Source organism: Sus scrofa, chromosome 1 (genome assembly GCF_054392235.1).
Source record: "Sus scrofa isolate SSC_HxYL_T2T_F1_AM1 chromosome 1, Sscrofa_HxYL_maternal_Yorkshire_Landrace_v2.0, whole genome shotgun sequence".
In the NCBI taxonomy this organism is placed as follows: Eukaryota; Metazoa; Chordata; class Mammalia; order Artiodactyla; family Suidae; genus Sus; species Sus scrofa.
In genome coordinates this window covers 78,199,338-78,212,062 of record NC_139383.1, presented here as the reverse complement: position 1 = coordinate 78,212,062, position 12,725 = coordinate 78,199,338, and the positions used below count along the sequence as shown (strand labels likewise).

The following is a 12,725-nucleotide window of genomic DNA, read 5'->3' as shown; positions in this document are numbered from 1 at the left end:
TTATACTTTATTCATAATCCACTGAAAATGGCAAAAATAAATAATATCGAAGGATAAAATTAAGTCTTTTTCCACCTCTAATCCCTAATCTCTCCTTACAAATTATCAAGTTTGCCATTGTGTCTCTTCAGATAGTTTTTGTGCCCATTGTGTGTGTGTTTTAACATAAACAAGATTATGCAATACATACTACTCTGTAATGTTTTCACTTTAGGTCTTTCCTAAACATCTTTCAGTATCAGCTCTAATTGTGTGACTGTATTAATTTTTCAAGTCATTTCCTCACTGATAAATATCAAGCTCTTTATGGCTTTTAGTTATTACATGAAATCCCCAGTGAACATATTCATTTGTGCCACAATACCTGTAGGCAATATTCTTAGAAGGGAAAGAGGGACCAAAGAATACTATTTCATTTAATTTTAATCTTTTGTCTTTTCAGGGCTGCACTTGGGGCATATGGAAGTTCCCAGGCTGGGGTCGAATCCTATGCCACAGAAACATGGGATCTGAGCCGCATCTGCAGCCTACACCGCAGTTCACAACAATGCTGGATGCTTAACCCACTGAACAAGACCAAGAATCAAACCCATGTCCTCATGGATACAGGTTGGGTTCTTTAACTACTGAGCCACGATGAGAACTCCCAATTTTATAATTGTTTCCCCATACTCTTACCAACACCAAATATTATGAGACATAAATCTATCTAGTATGTTCAAAATGATATATATTATAGTTGATGTACAGTGTTCTGTCAGTTTCTGCTGTACAGCAAAGTGACCCAGTTATATATAAATATGTACAATATATAATATATATATTCTTTCTCTCACATTAACCTCTATCATGTTCCATCATAAGTGACTAGATATAGTTACCTGTGATATACAGCAGGATCTTATCCCTTCCAGATGGAATAGTTTGCATCTTCTAACCCCAAACTCCCAGTCCATCCCACTCCCTCCTTATCCCGCTTGACACCCACAAGTCTGTTCTCCACGTCCATGAGTTTGGTTTTTCTTTTCTGTAGATAGGTTCATTGGGCCATATATTAGATTCTAGATAAGTGATATCATGTGGTATTTGTTTTTCTCTTTCTGACTTACTTCACTTAGTATGAGAGTCTTTAGTTCTATCCATGTTGCTGCAAATGGCATCATTTTATTCTTTTTTATGGCTGAGTGGTATTCCATTGTGTATGTTATGCCACATCTTCTTAATCCATTTATCTGTTGATGGACATTTAGGTTGTTTCCATGCCTTGGTATTGTAACTAGTGTTGCAGTGAGCATGTGGGTGCACGTGTCTTTTCCAAGGAAATTTTCCAAGGAAGTGCCCAAGAGTGGGATTGGTGGAGCATATGGTAATTCTATATTTAGTTTTCTGAGGTACCTCCGTACTGTTTTCCATAGTGGTTGTACCAATTTACAGTCCCACCAACAGTGCAGTAGGGTTCCCTTTTCTCCATACCCTCTCCAGCATTTGTTATTTGTGGACTTGTTAATGATGGCCCTTCTGACTGGCATGAGGTGGTACCTCATAGTATTTCTCATTTGCATTTCTCTAATAATCAGTGATGTTGAGCATTGTTTCATGTGCCTCTTGGCCATCTGTATGTCTTCTTTGGAGAAATGTCTGTTCAGATCTTATGCCCATTTTCCAATTGGGTTTTTGGGGGTTTTTTGCTGTCGAGTTGTATAAATTGTTTATATATTTTAGAGATCAAGCCCTTGTCAGTTACATCGTTTGAAATTGTTTTCTCCGATTCCATAGGTTGTCTTTTTGTTCTTTTTCATGGTTTCTTTTGCTGTGTAAAAGCTTGTCAGTTTGATTAGTTCCCATTGGTTTATTTTTGCTTTTATTTCTGTTGCCTTGGGTGACTGACCTAAGAAAACATTTGTAGGGTTGATGTCAGAGAATGTTTTGCCTATGTTCTCTTCTAGGAGTTTGATGGTGTCTTGTCTTACGTTTAAGTCTTTAAGCTATTTGGAGTTTATTTTTGTGGGTGGTGTGAGGGTGTGTTCCAGTACCACTTGCTGAAGAGACTGTCTTTTTCCCGTTTCCTATTCTTGCCTCCTTTGTAGCAGATTAATTGACGATAGGTGTCTGGGTTTATTTCTGGATTCTCGCTTCTGTTCCATTGGTCTGTATGTCTCTTTTTGTACCAGTACCACACTGTCTTGATTACTGTAGCTTCATAATATTGTCTCAAGTCTGAGAGAGTTATGCCTCCTGCTTGGTTTTTGTTCCTCAGGATTGCTTTTGACAATTCTGGGTCTTTTATGGTTCCATAGATGTTCTTGAATTGTTTGTTGTAGCTCTGTGAAAAATGTCATAGGTAATTTGATAGGGATTGTATTGAGTCTGTAGATTGCTTTGGTTAAATGGCCACTTTAACAGTATTAATTCTTCCAAACCAGGAGCATGAAATATCTTTCTGTTTCTTTGAGTTCCCTTTAATTTCCTTGATTAATGTGGGGTTTTTTTTTGTGTCTTTTTGCTATTTCTTGGGCCGCTCCCGCGGCATATGGAGGTTCCCAGGCTAGGGGTCGAATCGGAGCCATAGCCACCGGCCTATGCCAGAGCCACAGCAACGCGGGATCCGAGCCACATCTGCAACCTACACCACAGCTCACGGCAACGCCGGATCGTTAACCCACTGAGCAAGGGCAGGGATCGAACCTGCAACCTCATGGTTCCTAGTCGGATTCGTTAACCACTGCGCCATGACGGGAACTCCTGATTAATGTTCTATAGTTCTCAGCATATGTCTTTCACCTCCTTGGTCAGGTTTATTCCTAGTTATTTAATTTTTTGGGTGCAATTTAAAAGGTACTGTATTTTGATATTCCTTTTCTAATATTTCATTGTTAGTATACAGAAATGCAACCCATTTATGAATGTTAATCTTGCATCCTGCTAATTTGCTAAATTCATTGAGCAGTTTGAGTAGTTTTTGTGTGGAATCCTTAGGGTTTTCTATATATAGTATTATGTCTTCTGCATAGAGTGACACTTTTACCTCTTCTCTTCCAATTTGGATACCTTTTATTTCTTTTGTTTGTCTTATTGCTGCAGCTAGGACTTCCAATACTATGTTGAATAAAAGTGGTGAGAGTGGGCGTCCTTGTCTTGTTCCAGATTTTAGTGTAAAGGCTTTCAGCTTTTCTCTGTTGAGTATTATATTTGCTGTGGGTTTGTCATAAATGCTTTTATTATGTTAAGGTATATTCCCTCTGTACCCACTTTGGTAAGAGTTTTTATGATATGAATGGATGTTGGGTTTTGTCAGATGGTTTTTCTGCATCTCTTGAGATGATCATGTGGTTTTTGACTTTTCTTTTGTTAATGTGTATGATGTTGATTGATTTGTGTATGTTGAACCATCTTTGTAAACTTGAAATGAATCCCACTTGGTCATGGTGTGTAATCTTTTTTTATATGTTGTTGGATTTGGTTGGCTAAAATTTTGTTGAAAATTTTTGCATCTATATTCATCATAGACAATGGACCTATAATTTTCTTTTTTGGTAATGTCTTTGGTTTTGGTATTAGGGTGATGGTGGCCTCATAGAATGTCTTTGGGATTATTCCTTCTTCACACTTTTGGAAAAGTTTAAGAAGGATGGGTATAAGTTCTTCTTTGTATATTTGGTAGAATTCACCTGTGAAGCCATCTGGCCCTGGACTTTTTGTTTGTAGGGAGTGTTCTTATTATATATGCAATTTCATTTCTAGTGATCAGTCTATTCAGATGATCTCTTTCTTCTTGATTCAGTTTTGGTGAGCTGTATGTCTCTAGAAAGTTGTCCACTTCTCCTAGGTTGTCAGATGTGTTGGCATATAATTGTTCATAGTATTGTCTTAATGATTTTTTGTATTTCTGCAGTATCTGTTGAGGTTTCTCCTTTTTCATTTCTTACTTTGTTTGAGTTCTTGTCCTTTTCTTGGTGAGTCTGGCCAGAGGTTTGTCACTTTTGTTTACCCTTTCAAAGAACCAACTCTTGGCTTTATTGATTTTTTTTCTTGTTTTTTGAATCTCTATTTTATTGATGTCCTCTCTGATCTTTATGATTTTTTCCTTCTGCTGACTTTAGGGGTTTTTTTGTTCTTTTTCTAATTCTTTTAGGTGGTAGGTTAACTTGTTGATTTTAGTTTTTTCTTCTTTTCTTCTCAATGAACTTCCCTCTAAGAACCACTTTTGTGGCATCCCATAGATTTTTGAATGGTTGTGTTTTCATTAGTCTCAAGGTATTTTTAATATCCCTTTTGATTTCCTCCTTGACCGATTGGTTTTTTTAGTAGCATATTGTTTAATCTCCATGTAGACAGTTTTTTCTCATTTCTTTTCCTATGCTTGATTCCTAGTTTCATGCCATCATGGTCATGGAAGATGCTTGAAATAATTTCTGTACTCTTAAATTGGTTGAGGTTAGTTTTGTTTGCCAGTGTGTGGTCAGTTCTTGAAAATGTTCCATGTGTACTTGAAAAGAATGTATATTCTGGGTTTTTTGTATGTAATATCCTGAAAATATTAATGAAGTCTAACTGTTCTATTGTATCATTTAGAATCTCTGTGCCTTATTGATTTTCTGTCTAGAGGATCTGTCCATTGATGTGAGTGGGGTTTAAAGTTTCCTATTATTGTATTCCCATCAATTTCTCCTTTTATGTCTATAATATTGTATATATTTGGGTGCTCCTACATTAGGGGCATATATATTGATGATTGTAATATCCTCTTCTTGAATGGAGACTTTTATCATTAGTGTCCTTCTTTATCTTTCTTTATGGCCTTCATTTTAAAGTCTATTTTGTCTGATATGCATATTGCCACTCCTGCTTTCACATGAAATACTGTATTCCCTCCCCTCACTTTCAATTTATTTGTGTCCTTTGCCATAAGGTGAGTCTCTTGTGAACAGCATATTATAGTCTCTTGCTTTTTTATCCAATCCACCACTCTGTGTCTTTTGATTGGAGCATTTATTCCATTGACATTTAAGGTAATTATTAATAAATAGGAATTTATTGCCATTTTAAACCTTGTTTTCCAGTTGATTCTGTGTTTCTCCTTTGTTCCTTTCTTTTTTTGGTTGGATGATTTCCTTTTATTTAATACTTGTGTCCTCTTTTTTTAGTTTTTGTGATTGTAGTGTTTGGTTTTGATTTGTGGTTGCCCTGTTTTTCAAGTATGTTAACCCCTTCCTATATCTGCTTGATTTAACCTGATAGTCATATTGGTTCAAACACATTCTTTAAAAAAAAGTCTTTAAAAAAGTGTTTTTTTTTTTTTTCCTTTTGGATCTGTATACTGGCTTATTTAAGTAATTACTTTCCAACTGGGATTTCCTCCATCCTATTTCTTTTAGAATGGGTTTAGTGTTGCTGTACTCTTAGTTTTTATTTGTTGGAGAAATTCATTATTTTTCCTTTCATTGTAGATGTTCTTACTGGTAGATTATTCTAGACTGCAAAATTTTCCCTTTTAGAATTTTGAATATATCTTGCCACTCTCTTCTGGCCTGTAGTGTTTCTGTAGAGAAATCAGCTGATAGCCTTATGGGGGTTCCCTTATAATTAACTCTCTGTTTTTCTCCTGCTGCCTTTAGAATCCTCTCCTTTAACTTTTGCCATTTTTATTATAATATGTCTTAATTGTGGGCCTGTTTGGGTACAACTAGTTTGGGGCCCTCTGCTTCCTGTATCTTGATATCTGTTTCCTTTAGATTTGGAATTTTCAATCCCCTTTTCTTTTTCTTCTCCTTCTGGAATCCCTATTATGTGTAGATTGGCCTGGTTTATATTATCCCATAGAATCTCTTATATTGCTTTCATATTTTTTCATTTGCTTTTCTGTCTGCTGTCCTGATTGGGTGATTTCCATTATTCCATTTTCTAAGGCACTAATTTGTTCTTCTACATTATTCATTCTGCTGTTTAGTGCCTTTAACTTGGTTTGAGTCTCTGCAAATGAATTTTATAGTTTTTCTTGGCTCCTCCATATATTTTCTATTTCCTTTCTAAAGTATCTGCTCTTAATTCCTTCATATTTGCTTTTTTTGGGGGGGCGGGGGGTCTTTTTGTCTTTTTAGGGCCATACTCATAGCATGGAGATTCCAAGGCTAGGGATCTAATCTGAGCTACAGCTGTGGGCCTACACCACAGCCACAGCAATGGAGGATCTGAGCCATATCTGTGACCTACACCACAGCTTACAGCAACGCTGGATCTTTAACCCACTAATGAGGCCAGGGATCAAACCCGTGTCCTCATGGATGCTAGCTGGGTTCACTAACCTCTGAGACATGACAGGAACTCCCATATTTGCTCTTAATTCCTTCAGCATTTTCACTGTCTCCTTTTTGAGCTTGGTGTCTATTAGACTGCAGAGGTCTGTTTCAGTGTTTGTGCCTTCAGGGGAATTCTGTTCTTTTAGCTGGGAGTGGTTCCTGAGCTTCTTCGTTTTGCTCCCTAGCCCCTTGGTCTGTCTCCACACAGCCAACCCTAGTCCTCTTCCTGGAACTGACCTCCAGAGTCTGAGTCTCAGTGCTCAGCCCCTGCCTGAGCATCTCAGGCTATGGTGTCTGAGGCAGTAGTATCAATGATCTATGTGGCCCTCACTCTGCTTTGCCCTCCTTATTCCAGCTGCTGTGCTTTTCTCGGAGACTTTGAGGTTCCTCCATCTCAGCAGATCTCCCCACAGGTTAGGTGGCTTCCCAGGGTGTGGGTTCCTTTCCTCTATCACAGCTCCCTCTCTGGACTGCTGGTCCCATCCTGATTTATTCTTTCTCTCTCTCTCTCTTTTCCTTTTGTTCTACCCATTATGTGGAGGATTTCTTGCCCTTTTTGGAGGTTTATGGTTTTCTGTCAGTGTTCAGTAGATGTTCTATGCAAATCATTCTATAGGTAGATGGGGGGTTTTTTGATGTGTTTGTGGGAGAAGTTGAGCACCATGTCTTACTCCTCCACCATCTTGATCCCTCCCCAAAATCATGTGTTAATTTGCATTTTCTTTTCTTTTTATGGCTTCGCCTGCGACATCTGGACGTTCCCAGGCTAAGGGTAGAATTAGAGCTACAGCTGCAGGCCTATACCACAGCCACAGCAACACAGGATCCAATCTGTATCCACAATCTATGCTGCAACTTACAGCAGCATTGGATCCTTAACCCTCTGAGCAAGGCTGGGGATCAAATCTGCATCCTCATGGACACTATGTCGGTTTCTTGACCTGAGCCACAAGGGGAACTCGTTCACTTTTTTAATTAGAAGAAAAGTTGCGCATCTTTACATCTATTTGCCATTTGATTTATTTTGAGTTACAGTTTATATCCTTTGCCCATTTTTCCATTGCATTATTTGTATATTTTGTTGTTGATTTGTGACCCTCTGTATTAAAGACATTCAGTCCATCATATGTTTTGGAGATTTTTTCTTAGTTTGCCTTTTTATTTCATTTATGGGTTTTTTTTTTTTTTTTTTTGGAGAAAGTTTTATTTTTAATGGGATCCTAATTATCTTTTCTGTAATCGCTCTGGTTTTTTTCAATGCTTAGAAAGTCCTTCTCATTGAAGATTATCCCCTAGAAATCTCCTTTGCTTTCATCTATAGTTCTGACATCATAACCTGTTAATATTTATCCATATGGTTTAGAGCCTTGGCTTTTAAACTTTTTCATCAAAACAGCAAGAAATACTTTTTACATCACAACCCAACACACACACAAAAACACACAAACTAAGACAAAAGATTATTTACCCACACTGTATGTGATACATTGATATTTCTGTTGTTCGTTTAAGCAAAGAAAATACTGGAGTTCCTATTGTGGCTCAGTGTGTAAAGAATCCTACTAGTATCCATGAGGAGTGTGTGTTTGATCCCTGGCCCTGGGTTAAAGATCCCATGTTGCTGTGGCTGTGGCATAGGCCAGCAGTGCAGCTCTGATTCGACCCCTAGTCTGGGAACTTCCATATGCCGCAGGTTTAGCCCTTGGAAGAGAGAGAGAGAAAGAAAATATTTTATAAATTAGTTTCACAGCTCGCTAAGGGTTCATAAGCCATAGTTTGAAAAGCACCAGGGTAAAGGAATCCAGTTTTCTCTAATTTTAAGGTCTTAAAAATATCTGAATTTATATAAGTGTAAGTCTGTGTTAAAAAGTTACCTGAATGGGATTCCCAGAGTTTCTGTTTTTAGACAAATAGTAAAAAAAAGTTTGCTCTTTGAAAATTTTGTAAATTCAAGTTGGTCATACTAACTTTAAACAATTTTATCAGTGTTTAAATTGCTCAGTGTTGTGATAGTGTTCATCATTAAGAGTCTGTAAGGGCTAGACCAAAGATGCCAACATAGCTTGTTTTTTCTTAAGTTGCTTAACATCAAATATGGACTAAATATTGTCTTGAATTTTTTACTTTTCAGTCAGGTTTTTTTGGCATCATACAGATATAAGTTAAATGTAAAAAAAATGTAAAATGTAGAGGTCTTTCATCCTTGCAGTTGGACCCAGAGATTGAATTTATGACTATAAGCTTCATTACTATATTTTCTTCATTTTTTAATCTGAAGTTAATATATAATCATAGAAATAAGTTGAAAATTGTACATCTTTAATAAATACATGTTTTTACCAAAAAAAAAAAAAAAAAACCCACACCCAAATTTCTTACAGTTATATTCTGAACCATTTATGCTGTTTTCTATTTGAAATCTTAATCCTCAGGAACAGGATCTGGACTTGGCACATTTCTTTTAAAGGTGCTTGAGGATGAATTCCCAGAAGTATACAGATTTGTGACTTCAGTTTATCCTTCTGGTGAGGATGATGTCATAACCTCACCTTATAATAGCATCTTGGCAATGAAGGAACTTAATGAGCATGCAGACTGCGTGTTACCCATTGACAACCAAGTAAGAGATGCCATTGTGATTTATGGAAATATTGTGTATACACTCAATCCAGTGTTACGCTTATGTGTTTATGGGAAACATTCTCTTCACTTTTCAGCCTTCCCATCTAAGAGAAAAAAATAAGTTTAAGCTTTTTATTTTCCTCTTCTTTCCTTCCTGGTAGAATGGCATCTATGTCCACTCTTCTTAATAGCTTCTCTCCCAATATTTTTCCTTTAAAAGTCTTTATTTGACATCATTAGCAAACTTAACCTCATGGTGAATTCTGGAAAGTTGGGTACAGCTATAAAGCCAAAGAGCCTGGTTACTTCAAGTGCTGGGGCTTTTAAAAAACGACAGGAGAAGCCCTTTGATGCAATGAACAACATTGTGGCAAATTTGCTGCTCAACCTAACCAGGTAATCCTACTGATGGTATACCTAAGGGCAGTTTAAAAACTTCACTGTGCATTTGATGATGTTTTGCCGTAGCATTTTTGTTATTCTTTAAGTTTAGAAGCTTATTTTTTTTTTATTTAAAATGAAAAATTTTAGTTTGTCTAGTGTTTTCAGATCTTAGGAAAGTTTACAGAATATAATTAAGTAGTTATTGAAGTATTTTTAATTCACTCTAAAATCTCTTTTACATAAGATATTTTTATGTATGTAATGAGCAACTATAGTGTTGTGTTTGGTTACACTTCACATAATCCAGAAATAAGAATTTCTATAGATATTGTGTGTTTTACTTATATATGATCTTCATGATGCTAAATTTCTCTAATGCAAGAATAAAAAAAGAGCCTACATTCTCTACTCAAGTACAGTGTACAAAAAGATGTAAGGCAATGTTTGCTGACTAAATCAAGGTACATTCAGTTAAATATTTTTCACGCTTTAATGTTACTTTTTTTAGCTCTGCAAGGTTTGAAGGATCCCTTAATATGGACCTTAATGAAATCAGCATGAATTTAGTTCCTTTTCCTCAACTGCATTATCTTGTGTCTAGCCTAACACCTCTGTATACACTGGCAGATGTTAACATTCCTCCTCGAAGGTAAGATGCAATAACTCTATTCTAGTACTTGAGGACTTGAATAACTTTAAAAAACACACAGTTTTTAGAGAAAAGTGTATAACTAATCTCTTCATTATAATTTTCTTTGTGAGAAGTATATTAAATACCAGTTGATAACAGCCATTTTTCCATTAAACGAATGCTTTTTTAGAAGTCATTTTTAAAATGTCAGTGTTAAGCTATTTGAAATTAAATCTAGCTTAATAAAATTAGTAAAAATATTTATTGAAAAAGACTTAAGAGCTTCAAAGTCTTACTTAAATATGAATATACTTTCAAAGACATACTTAAATGTGAATACTAATTCTGTCCCTAGCGTCAGGACCTTGGGCAGGTGACACACTTGTAGTTTTTCTCATCTGTAAAAATAAGAGCAAGAGTATTTACCTCATATGCTCGTTGGTTTTATTAAACAAGAGTATCATTTGAAGTTCTGATCAGTCTAGCACCACAAAAAGTTTTCAGATTATTACTCTCTATGACAGCCATTACCATCATTTCCAGAGCATCTTGTGTTGTAACTATGTCATTTTTAAAGTGTAAAACTGATGTCAATTTACTTTAACAATGTAGTTGAAAATGGCCTCGGCATATACAGTGATGATGAGTTTGAAAAGGTCACACTGACATTCACAGTTGACTGACGGAAAAGGTCTTGTCAAACTCTGTTAGAGGAAAGTACGTAAACGATCAAGTGAAAATTACAGATCTTTTTAACAGTTTGAATTTTAGCAAGAAAACAGTTCTATAATGTGGGAATGTCACAGTGATATTAACTTTTATTTAAGCAAGTAGCAAATAACCACCTAGGCCAACTAATAACTACAGACTTTTTCTGTGTGGGACACTGATGAGCTTAAGAAGTTAAACAACTTACACACTGTATTGAACATGGGGATCATTCATTAAATGTTCACTCTTTATTATCAACCCAGCATATTAAAAGTGAGTGTATTTAATAAAAGATATGCCTCTAAAGTGAACATATAGAATGTTAAGTTGGTGCTATACTATTGTACAGTGATTATCCAGACATTTAAAGTTAATCCTTAGAAAATAGACATGTAATTTCTAATTAAGTTCAGCATATACCACCTCCACATTTTAAATTTGTATTTATATAATTATAACTTGTTGAAGGTTTGTTTTTAATTAAAAGGGGTTAGTGGGAAATCTGTAAGGAACTTTAAAAGTGTTAGACTCTTAAGGAGCGTTTCACAATGTTCTTTCTAGCTTTGTGTTTTTTTTTCTTTTTGCTTCTGCTGTATTGTAGATATTTCTAAGGCTGTCGTATCCATATATGGACACATTTATCCTGGAGCAAATAATAAATTGTTTTAAAAGGCATAGTTTTAAATTTTTAATTTTTTTTTTTTTTTTTAAGGTCTCACCTTTGGCATATGGAAGTTCCCAGGCTAGGGGTCGAATAGGAGCTACAGCTGCTGGCCTACACCACAGCTGCAGCAACACCAGATCCTTAACCCATTGAGCAAGGCCAGGGATTGAACCTGCATCCTCATGGATAGTCAACTTCTTTACTGCTGAGCCACAGTGGAACTCCCTAAAATTTTAATTTCTTATTAATGGTTTCCAAAGAACTGAGGATGGTTTTTGGTTGTTCCTTACATTAATAAATGTCATCTAGTCTATTTTTATCAATGAAAATAATAAAGCATATATTAGGGTGTGTATATGCTTCTTTAAGTTCCTCATTTCCACTGTAAATAAAGATAAATATGTCAATAACTGTAACTAGCTCCTTGCTAGTTTTTATTTGAGACTAAAGATAAGTCGAGAATGAGTTTGCCCACGTGTTGTGTAACGGTTCTTAATCTTTCTGGGTTTCCTTGACATCATAAAAATGCTCCAAAGCACATATGCACCAAAATTTTGAACACAGTAGAGGAGTCATGAGTCCCCCAAAACTCACCATCCACAAAGGGAGTCTTCTATCCCTGCTGCAGGAGAATCAGGATAGAATGTAAGCTCCATTACAGTATGAGATTTTTGTTGTTCTTTGCTGATGGGGGTCTCGCACCTAAAATAGTGCCTGGCACGTGGTAGACACTGAGTAAATAATACCTACTGAATAGATAGGCAGCATAGTGTAATTTCTGTGGCTCTTCCCAGACATTCTGCAGATTCAGTGCACAGATGTCTGGCTAGAGTTATCTAAGGAACCTAATTTTATTTATATTAGTGGGAGTTAAGAACATATTGGGGACATATTAAAGGCCTAGGAGCCCCTGTATTGTTAGATATAAACTTCATCAATCACTTTTATTTTCCTCTCTAACTTGAATGATAATGCAGTTAAAAGATGTCATTCACTTCAAAGTCTCCCTTTTCAGGAATAGTACTGCAGAGTTGGGTCTTTGGGGGCGGGGAGAGGGAGAGCTTAAACATTGTCCTTTGATAGTTTCCTCTTAATTATTCCTAATTAACTTATGGTATATTTTATAGAGACAGTAATCTTAATGTAGTAGATTTTAATTAGTTTTGATAGTCTTGATACTATGAAGTAGATAAGCATACCAAACTAAGTAATAATGACACAAGTTTCAGAAATTAGTACTACATAGAACTCACTAATGATGTAGTCATCATACCTGAAATCACCCATGTATTGCAGAACCTTTTTATTCCCCCCAAAAAAAAAGTATTGTATGATCTCCCCTCTTCTTATATTTACCATCAGGTTTGCCTTGAGAAAATGATGAGATTCAGAGTGTATTTGTGTATGAAGTTTGTTC

The 12,725-nt window shown here is 36.0% G+C and overlaps 1 protein-coding gene across 5 annotated transcripts in view; it reads left to right on the top strand.

The window, feature by feature from the left end:
* Positions 1–12,725, top strand: part of TUBE1 (tubulin epsilon 1) — a 30,022-nt gene that overhangs the window by 10,734 nt on the left and 6,563 nt on the right. For 2 of the 5 annotated variants that reach the window (XR_001306070.3, XM_013992758.3), the window contains exons 7-9: positions 8,729–8,916; positions 9,139–9,314; positions 9,811–9,951. Coding sequence is in view for 1 of the 5 variants with exons in the window: in XM_013992758.3 (XP_013848212.1) it covers positions 8,729–8,916; positions 9,139–9,314; positions 9,811–9,951 (505 nt within the window). In the remaining 4 variants the exon portion in view is untranslated. Of the gene's footprint in view, positions 1–8,728; positions 11,405–12,725 lie in introns of all 5 variants that reach the window. The other 3 variants (XR_014807104.1, XR_014807097.1, XR_014807103.1) reach the window with 3 other exon arrangements.